This window comes from Pteropus vampyrus, unplaced genomic scaffold (genome assembly GCF_000151845.1).
Source record: "Pteropus vampyrus isolate Shadow unplaced genomic scaffold, Pvam_2.0 Scaffold489, whole genome shotgun sequence".
Lineage (NCBI taxonomy): Eukaryota > Metazoa > Chordata > Mammalia > Chiroptera > Pteropodidae > Pteropus > Pteropus vampyrus.
This window is the reverse complement of record NW_011889270.1, coordinates 116,145-137,861: the sequence shown is the minus strand read 5'-3', so window position 1 is coordinate 137,861 and position 21,717 is coordinate 116,145. Positions and strand designations below refer to the sequence as shown.

At 41.1% G+C, this 21,717-nt stretch overlaps 1 protein-coding gene across 1 annotated transcript in view; it reads right to left on the bottom strand.

Moving 5' to 3' along the window:
* Positions 1-21,717, bottom strand: part of SCAPER (S-phase cyclin A associated protein in the ER) — a 189,909-nt gene that overhangs the window by 83,292 nt on the left and 84,900 nt on the right. Inside the window, exons 22-23 of the mRNA XM_023524721.1 lie at positions 19,003-19,068; positions 10,606-10,726 (exon numbers count right to left, since the gene is read on the bottom strand). Coding sequence (XP_023380489.1) covers positions 10,606-10,726; positions 19,003-19,068 — 187 coding nt within the window. The remainder of the gene's footprint in view (positions 1-10,605; positions 10,727-19,002; positions 19,069-21,717) is intronic.

The following is a 21,717-nucleotide window of genomic DNA, read 5'->3' as shown; positions in this document are numbered from 1 at the left end:
TTCTAAAAACCTTTTATATATACAAACTCCATTGGCTTACTTTTTATCCTTTTCCTAGGTAACTGAAAAATCTCATCCATTCATTAATTTTGTGGTCTCTTCAGAAAGTTTTTATTGAGTATCTAGTAATATAAGACACTGGGCTAGCTTCTAGGGACACAGACACAAAAGGATCCTTAAAGACTCCACAATCCTATAAGAAGACAATAAGCAAATGAACAATTCTGGTATAGCAATGATTCTCAACCCCAGCCGCATCTCGAAATTACTGGTGGAGGTTAAGTCTGTGGTGGTCCCAAAGCACCTTTTTTTTTGGTTTTTATGATAAAAAAGAAATTTAAAACAACAGAAAGCAGAGAGAACCACCCAGTCACCTGCATTGACTTTAAAAAACCTCCTAATTCTGAGGCACTACAATATGCTGACGTTGAGCACTGTGAGAGGTGAACATAGGGCGGGTTATAAAGCAAAGGCACCGCGCCGGGGGTGCGCGTACGCACGGAAGGGGCCGCCTGCTCGCGACGGCTTCCAGAGGACATGACGCAAGCTGCGTCTTTTCCTAATAGAATTTCCGATCTTTATATTGCCACAGAGATTTCCAGTCAGGACGACGGGGATCCGTCACGTGCCCTCGGCTCCCTGTTATCGCTGCTACGGTCCCTTCCCCGCGGCGTTGCTCTGCCTGGCCGGCATCCCCAGGTAACGGGACACCGCCCTGTCCTCTGCCGTTCAGCTGAACAGCACTCTATGAGCTTCGGGACTTCGCCCTGTTCTCGGGACCTCGAATGATGATAAGAAGAGCATCTCACAAAAAGCTGGATGCGACATGCATTTTATAATTCTACTTCTAAAGATGTGTCCTATAGAAATACTCATACTGGTACTCAGCAAGATCTGTATACCATTTTTATTCAACGAATTTTGCCATTGACTAATATTTTTCCATCTAGGAAAAATTTAACAGCATAGAGTAAAGAATAGTTTTTCTTCTTTGGGAACTGCAATGGCAAGATCATCTTGTGAATGGAGTATGTGAAAATTCAAGTTAACTCGTAATTAAGTGTTATCAAATAAAATATTTTTCCGAAACTATGGCTTAGACAGTTGGTGTTGGGGTGGGTGGGTGTGGGGGTGTGTGTGTGTGTGTGTGTGTGTGTGTGTGTGTGGTCTGTCTGTCTCCCTCCCTCAGTTATGTTTGGATTCTACCTATAATAAAAGGTAAAACTCAATGTAAAAAGAAATACACGTCTTAACTGGTACTATGAAAACATGCTTGAGCAGACACGCTCAGGAAGACTATAGAAATGAATGTAACGTTTATAACTACAGACTGGTTTATCATGCCCATGCCAGGACCATGCTCTCTTCTTCTAAGAGTGTAGGAAATTCCAATTTTAATCCATACAGTTAATGCCTTTGCAGACTCGAACCATCCACACATTTCATTCACACACTTCACAAACGAGAGAATGGGTGAGTTGGCTAAATAACAGTTAAGCTTACTTAACTTCTAACATTCTATGGTTCTCTTCCAATAATTTATAAAACAGGAAAATATCTTGTAGGCTCAATATATACTGATGGAATATGTTTTATAAAATGTTCATAAACTGTAAGTCGTGAAAGAAAAATATTTTGTATACTAAAGAGACCACTGCATTTTGCCAGAATGTTGACTTATTGTGTGAATACCTAACACTGAAATACTGAATATCTCATTTATGCAGTTAACTTATTATGTCAAATAAAAACATCTTAAAAATATTTTTGAATTGCAGTTTTGCCACTTACTGTGTGACCCTGGCCGAGTTAGTTAATCTCTCTGTGTCTCAACGTCTTTATTTTTTATATACGCATAACATGAGATAACATGATAAGAGTTACTATAATAAATTAATGAGATGACATGAGAAAGTATCACAACAGTAGATGCTCAATAAATGCTAGCGTCCTGTTGTTGTTTGCTGACATTTTCCAGCTTTAAAATACATTGTGGATTAATGCCTAATGCTGGCAAGGGTGGGTGGGAAGGGGTGCTTGCAAAACCATGGAAAGGCCTATAAATTAGTACAGCACAAAATTGTTTTACGTGTACCTGATCTCCACCTAGCCAAAATGATGGCTTAAGGGACACTCTCCATTTCCTGTATAAAACATGCAGGCTGATGCCTACATCCCAGTGAACAGTCTTACCTCCGTGTGTTAACACAAGCAGGTTCTATGTATATGACATATATACAGAATATATGTACGTGACAATTGCTTCTTTACCATATTATGTAATTTAACTACATGGCAAGTGAACTAATAACATATTAGGGAAAAAGTTTCTATGAAAACTAAGCTGAAAGCTTTGAAAAGATTCAATAATGGCAACCGCCATACAAAACTGCCAGCAAATTAGGTTTAAGTGAGACAAGTGAAAAAACTGGGCGGGGGGTGGGTGGGTATTATAAAAATCTAGAGGACTGATCATCAACTCAGATTGTTGTCACTTAAAAAAAGGTAAGTGTGAAATTTGTAGATGAGGTATTTTGGAATTTGTACTCGTGTAAGAATGACTAAATGGAATTCCAAAGAAGAGAACTGTTCACAAAGAAAAGCCTTGTTCCTACATCAGAAAACTGGTGAATGAATATAAACTTAACAGGCTTTATTATCATGATTTCTTTGGTTTGTCTGTCTTTTGGGCTTAACCGACCAACTACTGATCTCAGTTATATTGGCTAAGATGGTTACTTGCTTTTTAATATGTTTGAAGGATAATCTGGCCTTTTTTTTTTAAATCAAAATTTCATTCCACATCTAGTAAATCTATTCCAGAAAATAAGTCCCAATCTATGATGGTACATGTACCCAGATGTCCATTCACTGAAGGATTTTTTTAAAAAAGCAAAATCCCCAAAACGATCTAAACAAATGCCCATCAATAGGGAAACGGTTAAATTAAGTTACTGGTACAACTACCCTGTGGAGTACTACAGAGTCTTTAAAAGAATTCCCAGAGTAAAGCAAAAGAGGAATTTTCTTTTTGCTGTATTTCCTTAATTCTTCTTAAGCCACGTGTAGCCCTTTTTTTTTTTTAATTTAACGCCCTCCCCACCCATCCCATCCCCCTGCTAATTAAAAAAAGAGAGAACTAGGGTAGATCTTCATGCGCGGACATGCAGTGATGCTCACAATATGCTACCAGCTGAGGAGAAGGAGCTAAGAATACAGAGAGAATGGTATTTTTTTTACTGAGAAAAAAATGTGTATGTAGATGCACAGGATATATATACAGAGAAAAAATATGGAAAGATATTTGCCAAACTCTTAACAGTTGTTAAATCTGAGAAGAGAGACTAGGAGGGAAACAGGACGGGCATCCCCTTATCCTGTTATATATTTCTGTATTGCTTAATTTTGTTTTTAACAATTAAGAAATATAATAAAGATTATTTTTCTTTAAAAAAGGCTTTATGAATCTAAAGGTCACTCAACTAGAGGATTAGCCAAATAAATTACAATACTCATATATGACAGAATATTGCATGGTTCTTAAATCACGTTCACAATAAATAATAAGAAAAGGTTTAGTGTTACACATTTTCTACAACACACACGAGTAGAACTACTAAAATGTTTCATTTTAAAATGATATATATTTAAATACATGTATTTTTATGTGAAGCAGTGGTAACTGCAATCCTGAAGGAGCTGCTGTAACCAATTTTATGTTTTCTAAAGACAATCCTGCACATCCATCTCAGGCCTTTCGCAGAGAAAAAATTCAATGCAACTAATTCGTACACACTGGAGACTACAGATTTGCAACTTCTCCCTTTCCCCCCACAAGATGGTACATTTCTGTTCTCTGTAGGGAAATTCAATTAACAATATAAGTCTCCTCCTCCATCAGTGATGGACACCACTGAGGTTTTCCTCGCCACCTCAAGACGTGTAAGATGGGCTTGCTGATTCCCTGACTTGCTAGTTAACAGGAGAATTACTGCCCACTCCTATAAATGACTCAATATGCTTCTTGTCATAAACACAGTGGCAGCTCCTGAAATCAATCTTTCATGACCTTATTGATTAGGACACTTAGAAATAATGAGACTTCACTGGTGGCAGAGTAATGCTCGCAAAAAGAAAAAAAATACTCCAGTGAGGGCTTGCCTATTAACACTGCCAAATTTATCTTCCGATTGCCCTTTGCCTATTACAGACGTTCACCTAGAAATACACATGATAAAAAGTTAATTTTGTGGTTCCTGTGCCTTCTCTTAACACTTCCTGGTAACATATTTTAAATTAACAAAATAAATAAATATAACAATTTTTGACCACTGTCTCCCTACCTTTAAGATCAGTATGGAATTTCCATGGAATGAGAACACCTGGGTTCTTCTGAGAGCGATTACAGAATAAAAACTATGTAGGAAAACCATATGATTTCACTCACATGTGGGACATAAAACCGAAAGGAACAAATGAACAAGACAAACGAAAACTCATAGAAACAGACAATAGTTTAGCAGTTACCAGAGGGAGGGGGGCGAGGGGGAGGTATAGAAGGGTAAAGTGGGTCAAATATATGGTGATGGTTGATTTGACTTTGGTGAACACAATGCAATACACAGATGATTATTACTGAATTGTACACTTCAAACCTATAGAATTTTATTACCAATGTTGCCTCCAATAAATTTTTAAAAACTCAATAGCAAAAACAAAAATAAATAACCCAATTAAAAATGGGCAAAGAATCAAAATAGACATTTTTCCGTAGAAGATAGATGAAAGGCCAACAGGTATAGGAAAAGATGCTCAACATCACTAGGCATTAGGGAAATGCAAATTATTACCGCAATGAGCGGTTACCTCACGCTGGTTAGAACTCCCGTCATGACAAAGACCAGACATAGAAACTGCTGCTGTGGACGCGGAGGGGAGGGAACGCTGCACACTGCGGGCAATCCTGGGAACTGCTACGGCTACCACAGAACAGCACGGAGGATCCTCGAAAAGGTACAAACAGAACCACCACCTGATCCAGCAATTCCACTTCTGGGAATACATCCAAAGGAAACAAAAAATCTAACTCAAAAAGATGTGTGCGCCTCTACGGTCATAGCGGCATTGTTTAACAGCCAAGTGCTGGAAACAACCTGAGTGCCCGTCACTACATGAATGGATAAAGAAGTTCTGCTCCATACATACAACAGATTATTATTCAGCCACGAAAAGGAGCAAATCCTGCCATTTGCAACAACAGGGACGGACCATGAAGGAGAGCAACAAAATAGAGAATAGAAAAATGAGAGAAAAATCAGCAAAACCAAAAGTTGGTTCTTTGAAAAGACCGATGAAACTGACAACCCTTTATACACACTAAAAAAAAAAAAAAAGAGACTCTCAGGACTAAAATCAGAAGCATAAGTGGGGATGGTACTGACCTTCCACTTCAATACCAGGATACGTGTTTAGAAGCAACCCAAATGTCCATCAATGGTGGAATGTATAAATACCATTGTGGTAATTTTATCCAATGACACAGTATATGGCAATGGGGAAAAAACCCTCTACAACAACATAAATTCTTAAGTACATAATCGTGAGAGAAGACACCAAATTACGGAGTAGCATTCCACCTACATAAAGTTCAAAAACAGACATACATAAATGAACATGTATTATTTAGGGGCTAAAAGTGTAAAGAAAAGTATAAAAGTAGTTACTAAAAAGTCAAAGTAACTGTTTATCCAAATATTAAGAGAATGGTATGACTGGCAAAATAAATGTGGGTGGGCCGGAGGGTCCTGGGATGTTGGCAATGCTCTATTTCTCAACTAACAGTCACTGGGTTTTTGCTGTTATAATTATTCATCATTCTGTATTTTATGTAAATTTCTGTGCGTTACATTACATACAAAGCTAGAGGTTTTTCAAAAGAATTTTAAAACCGTCCACAAAGTTAATTTGTGTAAGCATAACAGAAAATATCAAATTGTGTGAAAAATGTTCCTATAAATTAGCCCCATCAATATTCATCACTGACTTTTTATAACAAACTTATTTGCTTTTAAAAGAGTACTTTTCACAAAGAAGCCACAGTGACTAAAACAGTGTGTTTATGTAAAGGTAAGCCTCACCATCTAAAAATATAAACAATTTAAAATTATTAACTAATTGTGTTTTTACTGAGATACAGTTAACATAAAATGCACATATTTAGGTATTCGGTTTGATAAATTATGGCAACTGCACACACCTACGTAACCACCACCTAAAACTAAATACACAAACACTTCTCCCTTTGTTTCCCTTGTTTCTTTTTTAAAATTACAATACATATATAAATTAAACCTGTCGGATTCGTGAAATAATAATTAATTCCATTTTCCTTATAATAGTCTTCGAATATAAGCTAGCTGAAGAAGGTATGAAAAACATTTTCTTTTTACTTTGGGCCATATATTTGTCACCTTCTGACAAAATATGGTTGTCATACAACTATATACAGTTATTGACCATCTGCTATAAGGGAATAACTACATAAATTAAGAACATAGTAAGTGAGGGGATAAAAATAAGAGGTTACTAGGATTGAATATTTTCCAGTTCCTCTCAACTGAAGAAGTCCAGCTGAAAATAAGAGAAGCAAAAGCAAATGAAACCATAAAGTCTGGTGAACAGGCAGTGTCTAGCAAGACCCGAAAACAATTTTCTGAACACAATTAGGTTGAAAAGTTCTCAAGGATTAATGGTTTTTCTCCTGAGTCCAGGTATGTGTTAAGTAGCCACGAAGCTCCTGAAAATTGTATAATCATACTAACCAATGTTACCCCAATAAACAATTAAAAAAAAAAAAAGCCACAAACCTCAGTTGGCAAAAAGCAGAAAGAAAAAAAGAGGGTGAGTGGGGAAGAGTTTCTACCTTCCTACCCTCCACAGTTTCTGCTGCCACTTTCCAAGATGAATTTGGAACACTAGAGGACATGGCAAGCTTTGCTACAGCTATCACATATCATGTGACATGACATCGCTCAATTCATTTCAAATTATGAATGCAGCCAGCTATGTGGTTTGCTTATTCATGTTCAAGAGATTCACAGCTGAATCTCTATTTCAATTTGGCAGGATTCTAAAAGTCATGAAAGGCAACTGGACAAACTCCATGACCAATCCATCGGCTTACACTGTTTACTTACAGTAACAGCACACAAATGTCTCGTGTTTCTGATAATCCACAGAATGCTTCTGGGATGCCGTTACTATCCTAGCTTAAATGTTCACCTTCACAGAGTAATGAGAAAAGTCAATGCAAATACAAACCATGCTCACTTGGAGCAAATTTAATACAATGACAAGAATGAGGAAAATGCATATACAAGAATGTTTTAGACGCTCTTATTTGAAATAATCTATCGGCATCTGAAATAATATAGATGATAGGAATTTGGGCTGCAAATCAGCTCCGGAGCTGCAGTATGTTTATTCCCTCCATACTGTGCCAAGGTGCTTCCTTCACAGTGTCTGAAGGTGCAGTGAGGGGGTTCACGGTTATGTCGGGTGGTAGGCTACGGGTGGTCTCAGCTGTGTGAAGGGAAATCTCTCACTGGACTCCACACCTTAGGCAGCACGGAGCCTTTTTTCTCTGTCCCCTCAGTTACGAGGCTTGCACATCCTAACAAATCTGCCAGCTTGGCAAATGCTCTTGGGGAATTCGGTGATAAGAACAACGTTCACAATTCTTGCTTTTTCTTTAAACTGGTAATTATTTAATTTCTCCTTAGCTCTTTGATGCTTTTAAGGAAATTATTTTTTCCAGCATGTTCAGATGCTTTTGTTGGTGGAGCCGGTGCAAATCCAGACCACCATATTTCTAAAAGGAGTGGCTGAAGTGTGCCAAAGAGCCTAACATACAAAACAAAGCTCCCAGACTTCTATTTCTGAACAGAATCACAAAATCCCAAAAGCCAGAAGGACCTGAGACCTGGCAACCCCAGTCTCCTCAGTTTCCTGATCTCTTCCGTGACAAGAGTGTTTTTGTGCATCACAAGTTTAGCCCGTTTTCTGTAAGACAGTTCTCAGAACTTCACAAAAACTATCTAAGGAAAACTGTGTCAAGCAGCAAGAGAAAGCATCCACATGCTGAGGTCTAAACTAAGAGGAAAAAGACCTCAATATTCATCTCTCACATTCTTCAGTGAGTACCTCCCATGTCCCCTAAGTCCCCCTTTTGTCACTTTAGGCTGCTTCGAATCCCTCTTTGGGTACCTGGCTTTGGCTCTAGTGATTTCGTTACTCCAGGCAGTTCTCTAAACAAATAAGCAAACAAAGGCCATTTACAACTCCTAGACTGAAACCATAAATATCATCAGCTGAATCACGCTGAAATGTCAGTATACATTCTCAACAGAAGTCCACATGAAGTGAGTCTGCCCTGGTCAGGTAAAAAGGACTTTAGTTATAAAAGCAGCAAAAGGGTCTCGTTGTGGGCACGCCTGGACTCTGCGCTGGGCCTGCCGCGTGAGACCCGGGGCCGGCTCTGCAGCAAGGCTCCCGACGCGGACCGTTCGGACGGGGGACCCAGACTATACTCTTCCCGCCCACCCCCTCCGAATTACGAGGAATCAGTGCTATTCCAGTAAACTGCCCCTTTGTGAATGAAATTACTTTTCTTAGATTTTCATAATAAATACCTTTCTTATAAAGATCATTTTATTCTTTTCTCAAAAACTCTGATTACTTCAATCTAAAATATCACGATAAGGAGCACATGGTGATATTATCAAGCAATTGCCTTTTAGTTCGAAGTATAGGTACCCTACATAAAAAACAAAACCATTGGCGCAAATGTTAAAATAATTATAGATTTCCCCAAGGCACGTCAAACCTGCGAACACCAGCTAGCCCACGTCTCACAAAGGCCAGTGTCTGAGCCCTCTGGCACCTGAGGGACGAGTTAGGCCGCGGAAGGAGCCTACGTGGCCCTGCCACAGCGCTGCTCTGGGCTCTGACAGACGACAGCACTGGCTGAGGCCAAAATGCAGCCGAGCACCACCTTGTAAATAAAGCTGGTCCAAATTCCCCACGAGGCACGTGCCCTGGACTAGAGCCACGATTCTCAAAGCGTGGTCCTTGGGCCGGCAGCAGTGTCACTTGGGAACTGCTTAGAAATACAAACTCTTGGGACCCACTCCAGACCTCCTGAATGAGACCCCGAGGGGGGGCCCAGCGATCTGTGTTTCAACAAGTCCTCTGGGCGACTCTGTGCAGACTGTAGCCCGAGGCTCCCCGCTTTAGAGAAACTCGTTTGTTCGTGGTGACACAGGAATGTTTCAGCAGCGAATGTTTCCTTTAACCTCTGTCCTCCCCCCGCCCCGCCGCAGACCCACTCCTGAAAACGAGTGTCCGCTGTCAGGAGACGGGACAAAAAAACTGTAGTATTAACACAATGAAGTACTCACTATATGACAGAGAAAATGAATGAAAACCGGCTACATTTATAAGCTTAAATAAAACTCAGAACCGTAACTTTGAACATCGTGACTCACAAAAGTCTGCAGTACGATATTTTATAAAGGTCGTGTACGAGCAAAACTAAATATTATTTAACAATACATTTATGTGATACAGCAATAAAGGCATTTTTAAAAATATAGAGAAAAGACACCCCTTTCGTTCTGCACAGGGTTTCCCTTGGATGTGGGGGATGGTGAGCAAGGACCACACCGGGGACAGTCTAATTCTTAAGTCAGGTGCTGAGTTCACAGCTGTAAACTGTATTTATGTCACTTTTGTCACTACAGTCTTTCTAATGTATAAAATGTTATATAATAAATCTTAAGCCCAGAAAACAAGAAACAAACAAAAAAATGCAACTAATGAACAAATCTGGCCACTACCTGAAGTACTAAAATTAGAAACTATCTGAGACATGAACTGTGTAAACCGTGGTATGTTCTTCTGTTACAAAGAATTTTTAAAGATACGAAAAATTATTTATGATGAAAGTTAGCCAAATATAATAATGTAGAAAATGCACAGTAAAAGGATTAGAATAAAATACAACAAAATGTCAATAGTGGGTATTGCAGGGAGTTTTATTTCTTCTTTGTACATTTAAAATTTTCTATAGTGCATAATAAAGACTTTTAAAATTAAGAATTTTTTAACCGTCATGGAAACATTTAATGACTTTAAGTCATTAAAGAAAACTGCCAAATCTGCTGGAAACAGGAAGGAAATCGATGTTTTGTGAAAATCTGTGATTTATGAGCTTTATAATTCAAAGCTTTATATTTTCTGCCACATAATTGTATATCTATTAGTATGATTCCACTTAAAATAATTTCATTTTGTTTATGTGGACAAAAATATGACTGAGAAAACCATGACGCAAAGAACATATTTTTGTTATTGAGCATTTCAATTAAAACAACTGAAAACAACTTCAATTCAATTAGGAACAAAAGGAAAAAAACATCCATCAGTGGCTGTCTTTTGGAGACGGAAGAAACACGGACACTGAGAGTCTGCCTTACAGCCTATGTCCTGTCACAGTGAGAAGGAACCACAAAGGTAGAGGCCAGAGGCCAGAGATTAGTTACATACCTCTTTTTCCAATATTCTAGCGATCTCTCCTAGGGTCCGATCTAAAGCAGAAACCTTATTGTTTGCCCCACTGTCTTGTACTTGTAGTTGTTTCAGAAGATCTCTGGCTAATCGCTGAAGCCTTCAATACAAAATGATATGGAAAGGAATGAATGAAAGGGAATCACGACATTAATGAATTAGACGACAATATTTCATTTTCCTAAACATTTTGAGACAAAAGGTACTTCCATTATTGTATCAGAATCTACTTCACAGAGCACCCGAGGGGTGAGAAAAATGAACCACTCCCAAAGCTGGTACTGCTCTCCATTCCCAAACAAAAGCGAAGTCCTCAAGGCACAAAACAGCACGGAAGGACGGTGCTGCCCACCCCAAGGACTAGCTAGAGCAATGGCTGCCATCGGTTACCATGTGACGTTCAAACTAGGACAGAACTGGAGATGGGGAGACGGTGGAGTACGACAGCAGAGAAAACGAGTGTAAGAACCAGAGCAGGTTTTCATACTTTGATTGACATCTTCGAGGGGGACTTGGATATTATGCTATAAGCAGCGTAAACTCTCAATGTCAAACTCTCCATGTTCCAATTTACAAGCAATCTTGGACTGCCTGCCAGTGCTCCTATCAACTAATTAGACAACTAAGCAATCATGTGCTTTTCACCCAGAAATACTACATACTACCCAGATTGTGCGATTCTCCAGTAAGGGGACAGTATGTAATATTTCTTCATAGCCCTTACTTCTCCAAGGCCTTTCCTTCCCACGTCCTTGCTGGAGCATCTCATCAACAGATAATCACTAGACACTCAGATGTCTCCCGTTTTCCCCTACACATCACCCCCCGCTGTCTTACGACTACTTTTCTCGATGACAGATTCCGTAGGCCATCATTACAATCGCTTCCTTGTAAACATGTTCCATTCCCCATCTCTCTCGTTTTGGTTGATACCTTCCTACCGGCCAACTCCAGCAGTGGTCATAACCACCAATGTTTGTTCAGCTCTTGCGCTGGGCATGCACTGTTCTCAGTGCCTTGCACGCATTAATTTATTTAGCTGCATTAATTGACACCTGCCAGCCTCTTCCATTTCTGACCCTGAGAAGAAGTTCTACCGCGTAAAAGACCAGTATGACTACAGATTCAGGATCTTACTAAGTCTGTCTAGTTTTCTCGCTCTCCACAAAGAGTTTACTTGCTTCATATGTTCCCTAATCCTTTCAAAACTCCACCCTTTCCATCCTCCCTCTTGCTTTTATAAGATCTTACATTTCATAAAGAAACTCGAAGATACCGGAACAAGAAAATCCTCGCTTTCTGCCACAAACCTTCAAGCCTGACTGCATCTCACCCACACTCTCCTGTCTCTCTGTGACAATCAAGGAAGAGAGAGCCCTCCATGTAGGCTAATCCTGCCGCTCGGGCTCTGTATGCACTGCGGTCTTTGCAAATGCTCTTCATTCCTTTCTTCTAGAATGCCTCCTCCCACACACATCATCTAGAGAACTCCTACTTATGCTTTAGTTCTTAGGTCACATATTACTTTCTCTGATTTGACCAGTCCTTCAAATCACTCGTCCAAGTCTCGCCTGTGCAGAGCTTTGCAATAAAACTCTCTGCAACGATGGATAGGATGTTCCGTATCTGTCCTATCCGACGCGGTGGCAGCTAAACACCTTAAATACAGTTAATGTGACTGAGGCACTGAATTTTAAGTTGGATTTAATTTTAATAATTTAAACTTAAACAGCCACATGTGGCTATAAGCTACTGTATTTCCAGTGCAGAGAAGCACAGCACTCACTGCATGGGAGGTGGTCCCTGCCCACCGTGGCTCACTGCCACATCCACAGTGCCTAATATGCCACCTCTACACTAGTGTACACGACAGCTACTTAATGACGAATGATTAAAGCAGACATTTCTTCTTCACATTCTTAATTACACTCATAACCTCCCAGGTTACAAAATACTGTCACGTCTATGATCTTATTTAACCATCTGAAAAAACACTGCCCATTACTATTATCCCTGTTTGAAAAATGAAGAAACAAAGGCTTAGGCAGAACAGGAGACTCTCCCCAGGTCTCACAACTGTTAAGGTGTGGCTGGGACTAGGGATCTAGGCAGTCGACCTTCAAACCTCACGCTTCTGTCTGCATCCTAGAACACGATTTCTTCCATGAATGCACTTATGTAAAATTTTTAAATTTCTCAAAGAATACGACAGCAAACGTAGATAAAAAAGGGTACTGGTGAACTCGTTTAAACCTAAGCTATCCGCATGAAGTTCCTCTGACATGCCAACGAATGAATACGAACTCTAGAGGCAGAAACACGCGTGCCTGAATTCGGGCTCCGGCGCACACCGCATGCGTAAGCCCTGGGAAGGTTATTTGACCACTCTGCATCTCGGTTTCTTTCTCTTAAAAGTGGAGATGACATATATTCTTTCCTTTTAAAGCTTCTGAAGATCAGAGGTAATTAACTCAATGTACTGAACGTCACCCACTAAAGCAGACATTCGATAAATGACCATCGTGACTGCTGTTCACAGACAGGAGGTCTCAATCTAACAAAGGGGCAAAGGGAATGTAAAAAATACAAAAACTGAGTCAGAGCAACATACTTCTTTTCCCTTCTAATCGAACACGGGCTGGAGTCCCATCCGATTAGAGTTACTCACCTTATCATGTGGAAGAATACTGGCAGTGAACTTCACTCTGTGATAGATAAGCAGCCACTTCAGCTTTTGGCTGAATGCAGCCTGCACACCATGTAACCCAATATCCAGCCACGGCAACTGATGCATACGAATCTACAGTATTCTTACCAAGAATGCTCACATTCCACTGAGAACCAGACGTACTTAGGGAGGCACAAGAACCATTTTAATTCACAGAATACAAGAGGCTTGTATTTCACCCTGAGGTAAATCAAATCTGGGATTCATGTGAACCTACCCTCCAAGGAAGAACGCCAAGGCAAGGGGGCGCATAGGTAACATGAGCTAAACCTCCGCTTCGTTCCCTGCCTCCACGGAAGGACCACAAATAATACAGCCCCTCTCAAGACAAAAGGCATCGGATTCTGATTCATCCTATAAATAAATACAGAATGTCACAGGACTGAAAGCCCTGAAAGCTATATTTTCCCTCAAGGGCAAGGACAGGAGATGTTTTAGAGGGTGCAGTTTTTAACAGAAATAGTCCTCTGGGTTTCTGCTGGCAGACAATTTCTCTGGCATGAAAAGAAAAAGTGGAGGCTCTGTAACGCCTGGCCTAAAATACAAAAAGTGTCCATCTGGTAAATGGCTTTGTGGAGAATGTTGTTTGGTCAGATATTTTCTTCTCAAAACTTGAACCAATTCCGAGGACAATTCTAAGTTCACATCTGTCACTGATGAATGTAAGAAGTATCTCTGTAAGGAGCCCTAACTTTCGTCACAGTGAACTTCTGGGGAGTTTGTTAGGGTCGCCGGGAAGATCTGTGAAAGAGTAAGGAGAGAGACTGGGTCCACTCTAGGGCGATGGACACAAAGACAAACGCGTGAACTTTCCTTCTGCTTTCACCTCCTCTGTGTGAAAGACACATGGTTCCCCTTCTTAAGCCTGTATTTCTATACAAGAGCTCGAGAAATCCCTACTAAGATGAAAAAAATCAGTGCACGTGTATTTCTTCCTCCTTCAGACACTGTTCCTTTTGCCTGCTGGGATCCCTCTCACGGGAAAAACCCCACATTCCCTTCCAGGGGACCCCTCACCCCCAGTTACACAGGGACACCAGGGTGCTGCTCCCAGGCACGCGTTCTCAGTGGACACTGCTAGGAAACGTGTGTATGTTATTTTACAATGAATATGTGTAACGGCTCACGTGTACGTTTATATCTACGTCCATGTCTATTTCTACATATCGGAAAATATGCGTTAAAACTGGTACCTACAATTCCAATGCGTCGCCACAGGGTTTTGCTCCTTTCCGTGGGCACGTTGTTAATTCTCTTCTGCAGCAGTGAGTGGCCCGCCTTCCATCGTCCTGGGCGACTTACCTACTGGACCAGCCCCCACTCGTGGCAGGTGGCGTCCCTGCCCCTGCACGCATGCTATCATCTCCGCCCTCTCGCCCTGCTGGGGTGTCCACACTCGCTGCCAGGCCGCCCCCAAACCCCGACGCAGGCCGCTGCGTGGTGCTCTTCCATCTAGTGGCTTCGGGACTGAGTCTTTCCGGAAAGGGGAGGAGTGACTGGAGGAAAGCTACCTCCATTTCCATTTATTAGCAAGAATCATTTTACAAGGAGTCATCACTCTCCACCGACCACTCGGTTACCGAGGCCACTCGTGACAGCAGCTCCCCTTCTGAAGCGCAAAGCGCCCCTCCTATCCCAGCAGGAAACGCCTCCAGTTGGCTCCTGAGTCCGCTGACAAAACACTGGCCATCTGTGAGCATTTCCTAGCCATCTAGTATGACAGGACATTCAGATCTGGAATTGGGCGTTTTCCCAGGAAGTTCATGGTTTGCCAAGTGAGAAAGGACATTTCAGGTCCCAAATCAGCGAGCACAGAAGATGCTCACTGTTGCTGCATGGCTGCTGTTTCCAGGTCTCTCCAACAGACAGAGGCGGAAATGAAGGTGTGGACACGCGCAAATACACATGCACACGGCACTTTTCATGAGATAAGACACTTTCTAGTTCCTATCATTCGAATGAAGGGCTGTAGCGAACCCTACTGCGTACATCACATCTGTTGCGTTTCTTTCAGACTGAGGGTGCAGAGTCTCAGAAGTACGGGGGCTGGAAAAATCCTGGTCTCCATAACCCCCTTTGCTTTAACCCACATGATGTGCACAACAGACTCAGAATGCCTTTACCAACAAGACCATCACCGATACCATAAAGAATGGGCAATTTTTTAACACAAGTTTCCCCCATTCTCCCTGATCTTTTTCTTATAAAATTATCTGAGATACAGCTCTTACATAACATCCTTTTTCTCCTGGCCCTCAGTTAGACATAATTCCACAAGAAACCTTAACTTGCAAGTTCATCACTAGTCCTTATGTTGATGTCTCTTAATAATTTTGATTGTCTAAAGTACATTCTGTATTAGTATTTAAGATCTCCCAGAAAAGGAAATGTGGATCAAGCCTTTTGCAGCTGGAAAACTGATTTTCTGAGGGCAGAGAATCACTGACATACAGGAGCAGGAACTAAGGCGACATTGTTCCCATGAGCCCTTGCGGAGGCGCCTACTTGAGAACGACATCAGGTGCTTTTCTCAAACAGATTTACTCTATGTCCCAGCGAAAACCTGTGGGTTACTTTGGGGTTCTCTTTCCTTATGCCCGTTACCCCAGTTCGCTTTGCTTTCTCTCACGCTGATGTCATACCATACGGGTTTTGTGGCGACTGTTCCCGCCCACTCGCTTTTTGGATTTCCTGAAGCTACATGGCCTTGTAAATGCCGCCATCAGGTTTTAGTTTTCTTAAGTCTTTATGTGGTTTCTATGTGAGCATTCAGAGATACGAAAAAATTATGCTTCCGTTGCTACTGCCATTTTTCCTAGACTTAACGATTTCAAAGAGTATGCTGGCTGCCCTGTGGCTGAGAGACTGTGGTGAGCGAGGGCAGGAGCGCTGAGGACCGGCTAGGAGGCTGCCACGATGACGCGAGCAGAGGGACGGTGGGACGAAGCTTCACTACGGGGATGAGGAACAGTGTCGGGTTCCGAACGTATTGGAAAGAGAGAGCCAGCAGAGTTTGTCGATGGACCGAAAGTGAAGTGTGAGAAAAAGAGGGTGACTCTACAGATTTTACCCTCGACATAAAGGACTGACTTGCCATTTTCTAAAATGAGCAATAATATAAGGTTTGGGAGTGAATTTCGGGAGTCTAATTTTGCCCATGTTCTCTTGAGGGGTCCATGCGGAAATGCTAAATAGGAAGCTGGACACAGGAGTCTGGAGGTCTGTGGGGAGATCTGGGCTGGAGACATAAACTGAAAATCTATCAGTGACTAGGCGTTTAAAGTCACGAACCTGAACGAGACTGCCCAGGGAGTAATGGTCTGTTTGAACTCTCGGGACGAAGGCACGCCGATGTTTGGAGTCCAGGAGAGGAAGGTGAATAAGCAAAAGGGAAGTAAAAAGAGCAGCCAGGCAAGTAAGAGGACCGTCCAGAGAAAGCTATGTAGCAGACTGCTACATCGAAGGCCCCCCTGAATTATGTTTTGCAAGCCTTGACTGGTATAGTCTCCTTGTACAGTGACTACGGACTTTGCAAAATGACTTGCTTTGACCAACGGAACATAAGCGAAGGTGACGTAAGCAGAGGCCTGATAAGGCTTGGCATCCCTTATGAATACTGATGCAAAAATCCTCACCAAATCAAGCAAAACCAATTCGAGAGCAGATTAAAGGGTCATGCACCATGACCGAGTAATCTGTCCCTCTCAAGGGGACGGACCCGGGCTTCTTTGCACAGGGGAGCAAGAAAGTAAGGCTGAGAGCAGAAGCCTCAAGACTTCTGAGGCCAAGGCCTGAAAGTCACGTATGGCTTCCGCGGCATTCTCTGAGTCAAAACAAGTCGAAAGGCGAGAGCACATTCAGGAGGGAAGGCAACAGGGTCCACCCTTGACGGGAGGTGGGAACGTTACATTACAAAGGCGTTCGCCTCTGGGACTGGCTCCACTTCCTCTGGCCATCTTTGCGAACACTTTGCCACTGTCATATATTAAATTTTCCTCAAATATCTGGCTAAATTTCTAGATTTTTTTAAAATCTCGCCCATCAGTTTGTATTATTACTCATGTGTCAATGAAAAATGGTTTTAACTGCATATCTATTAGCTCTGTCCTACTCAAAAAATTTTTTCCTAGAAATTCTCATTTACTCTTCTGAGTTCTTTTACTCTTCGATTCTGTTTTTGAAACGCTGTCACGTAACTGGGATTGCATGACCTTTGCAGGAGAAGTTGGCGCACTGTGTCTTTTATCCGAGAGTATAACTCGTCTTTCTATGTCTTCTTTTATATCCCTTGTTAGCATTTTTAGGTTGAATTTTACGGAGCCTTCATTAATTTCTTGTTTGAGTATATTCTTAGTTTCCTTTTTTATTGTTACTGAAAATGACATTTATATTTTCCAACTGATAATCAGAAACAAAAGCCCTGACCCTCTATATCCTGGATATGCTTCTGCGTAGCCTACAGCCAGTCACTTTCCTCTCTAGGCACAGGCTCCCTGATGAAGACCACTGAGTCACTGTGAGGAGTAAATGAATCAACATATGTAAAGCGCCCGGCATAAGGTGAAGGCTCAGCAAACATCGCCCGTCATTAACAGCATCACATTAATTTGGTAATCAGCCATTTTACTGAGTTCTCGTTTCTATCAGTCTTTCACTTGATTCTCTTGGTCTTTACAGATATACAGTATCAGAATAATCTTGATAAATTTGTTAATTTCTTTAATAGTTTATATTTCTTTATCTCCTTTTAGAATAGCACTGGCTAATAGCTCTGGAACAATAATAAATAAAAGTAATTATCTGATGAGTGTCTTATTTCTGACAGGCAGAAATATTTCTATTCTAAATGAAAATAATTGCTCCATTGAAATGCTACAGCCTATCTATCGATAACTATGCTGTTACGGATATTCCTCAATTTGTGGCATTTAAGTGTTTCTTGATCTTTTTCACTATTAAAAAAGTCACCTTTTATATAAATATTCGGGCACATTTTGCATTATTTCACTGGGCAGCGTGATGTCTAAGGTGGACATCCTAAGCTTCAATTCGCACAGCCTTCCACGGGCTCCACCCGCCTGCACTCCCGTCGGCACTGTGTGAGTGCCTTTCTCATGCCCCTCTGCTGGCAGTGTGTTAGAGAGACAAACTGATGTTTTTCTTTACTTAGCTATTGTGTAGTCACACTGACATCCAATATGGAGTCTAAATCCTCATCTGCCCAAAGCGGCTGTCACAACAGTCCTAAAAGAGAACCTACCACAAGAACCAGCAGCGTTGCCAGAACCTGTTCTGTCGGAACAGGGTTTCTCTACATCAGAACTGACGTTTGGATGAGATAATTCTCTGCCGTAGGGGACTGTCTTGTGCACTGAAGAATGCTTAACAGCATCCCTGGTCTCTACACACTTGATGGCAGGAGTGCCATTTCCCAAATTATGATAACCAAAATGTTGTCGTATATCCCCAGAGCAAAATGTCCCCTGGCAAAATCGTCCCCAGCTGGACGCCACGGTGTTAGGAAAATAAAGTTCTAGGCATCAGATAGAAAGCCCGTGATATAAGCATACAATGACGGTTCAGCTAAACTTTTCTTGTAGGTGGAGACCAAAGAGATGGAGAACTAAAATGTAGGATAAAATACTCACTTGGCTTTATAAGGTGAGTCAGAGCCAGAATTCTTTGTTTCCATTAAACTTTCATATTCTTTGGCCCTGAACAGAAAGAAATTTAATCACTGTTAGTTATTCTGCTGCTGATTTTTATAACAAAAACTTTGGCTGTGTTTTTCCTCTTCCGGCATTATGAACATTATGATATTAATTTTAACACTTTGGTTTCTGTAACTGCTTCTTTAAAGTACTATAAATGCTATCAAAAAAAGGCCAAAAAATACATAGTTCCTCCTAGGATAGAGAACAGGTTCACAAAAACACTTGTGAGTTTACAGATCTGGTACAGAACAATGCTTACTTTTCGGAAATGTTAAAATCATGATAATTAAATCTGAAACCCTTTTAAGCTTCTACTAGGCAGCTGAGGTGGCTGAATGTCTATGCACCTCAAGAAGTCTATAGTGCAAAACCAAATACAGGTAAAGAACAGTCATGTAACTTTAGAAACAATTCTAAAAACAGTAGAAATAATTTGACCGGACATTCAAAGATTTTTTTTGTTCTGCTTTTGTTATTTATACCACCTAAAAACCAAATGTCTGGAAAGATCTGAGATAATACTTCTCTGCCACTGTCTAACTAGGCTCTGGCTCGGCTGAACCTGTAGGTTACAGCACCAAGAGGTCATCAATCTAATACAGGTGTCACTACAATAATCCACTCATGTTGACTTAATCTGTCAACTTCTTTTTTTGGAAAGAAAGGGAGGAAAAGGTTAATTTAAATTTTACTGTTCACCCAAAGAGTCCTAGTCTCAAAGAACTAGTCCAGTTACCTATGAAAGAATTAGTCGCAATGTCTACCAATCCAGACAGCAATGCAGATGAAAAAATAAACCGTCCTTCATGAATAACATGAAAGACACAAATTTCAACAGGCCTCATAAGGAAAAGGCAAATGAGCACAGGTTATGCTTGGGAATAAAGGAGTAACCAAATTAGAATTAAACATCAAATGATGTATTATTTAAATCTATGCACGTTCACTGCTATCAGCCAAAATACCAAGACACATCAAAATAAAGAAAGAATCACTTTTTAGTTGCACGTAATTGTGACCTCATATGAAAGGTAGGAAAAAAATTAAAATTATTCAGGGTTCCAAGTACATCTAGGGCTTAAAGTGGTGACACGGAAGGAGGTTGGGGAGCCAGCTGTACAGATACATGTGGGAAGAGTCATCCAGGAAGAGGAAATCTGAGGTTTTATAGATAAGGAAATGACATGATCTGACTTAAATTTTAACAGGCTCCCTCTGGCTGGAGTGTTCAGACTGCAAGGAGGCAAAGGCAGAAACACGGAGACAGCCAGGGGCTGCTGCAATCATCGAGGTGAGCGAAGCTGGTCTGGGGCAAGCAGAGACGTTAGACACCCAGATGCTGAACATGTTTTAAAGCAAAGCTAACATTATTAGCAGTTGGACTGGATGTGAGAGAGGAATGGGAGAAACAGAAGGGACTGGGGACAGAGGAAGAACGGGAACTTGTTTTGGACATACCAAGTCCAAGGAAACTTGAAGACAGGAAAGTGGTAAGTAGAGGATATTCGAACCACAGGACCAGGTCAGCTCACCCAGCGAATGTGTACATAGAGAAAGAAGGAGTCCAAAGAATGGGTCTGCAGCATTTCAGTGTCCGAAGGCCAGCAAGTTCTTAGCACAAACTAGGGAGGAAGGTCTGTAACACCCTGACAGACACTGTGGAACTATGTTTAGAAACTTGAGAGGGACCTCAAAACATGCAATCAAAAAAGCCCCTTCTTGTCTTTGTTTCAATGAGTACTCTGAAGCTTTCATGATTCTGTAAAATTGAAACGGACACTTTCTTTGATTACAATCTGAAATTGGAAACTATAGAGAGATAACCACCACTCATCGTCATTCTAGACCCATATTCCCATAATCCCATGCGTCAAGCTTCTCCACCTTTCGAGATATTTGGGAACAAAGGCCTAACAACATATTCAGACTACCTGCTCTCAAATTATCTACTAAGGAGGAACTGCACTTGTGTCCTTGAACAAGACTCATCAGTCGTCAGGTGACGCACAAAGCTTGTGAGGGAACGATGTGCTACACCGCTGTCTGATCCTCAGATGTCACTTTGAGGCGGATGATAAACGACAGGTCCGACAACTCACTTTCCATTTCGAGATATTTCTTAAACTTTTTCTTGTTGTGACAGGCAACCAAATTGATTAAACCTAGTCGTGGGATTTGACACTACCGCCAGTAGACTCCTATTTGTTGATTGCTATTGATTTTCTCTAATACTTCATTTAAAAATCAATAGTTGGAAAGAAAAATAGGCTGGGTTTACACATACTTAAACATACTACCGTATGCCGGGGAAAGCACACGTTTGGCAGAGCTTTTGCATCAAATTATAAGAAGAGCTCTTAACAGGTGAAGGCAAGGGCTTTGGATCGATGCAGAGTTTTCTTTCTTTCCCAATCAAAGAAAGTGGCTAGAAATTAGGCTCAGCAGTGTCATTTTCGAGGCTTTCTTGAAGTAAACAACTTTAAACTTCTGGAGGGTGGAGGGTCTTCCTTGCATTTACATAAAGAGGATGCATCACTATGAGTTCTTCTGTTTTTACGGGTATTTATAGTACCTGGAGTTCATGCGGGCTTTGATCTTTTTGGCTTTTTTTTTATTTCTTTGCCGCTCTTCTCCATCTTTCGAAGGCTC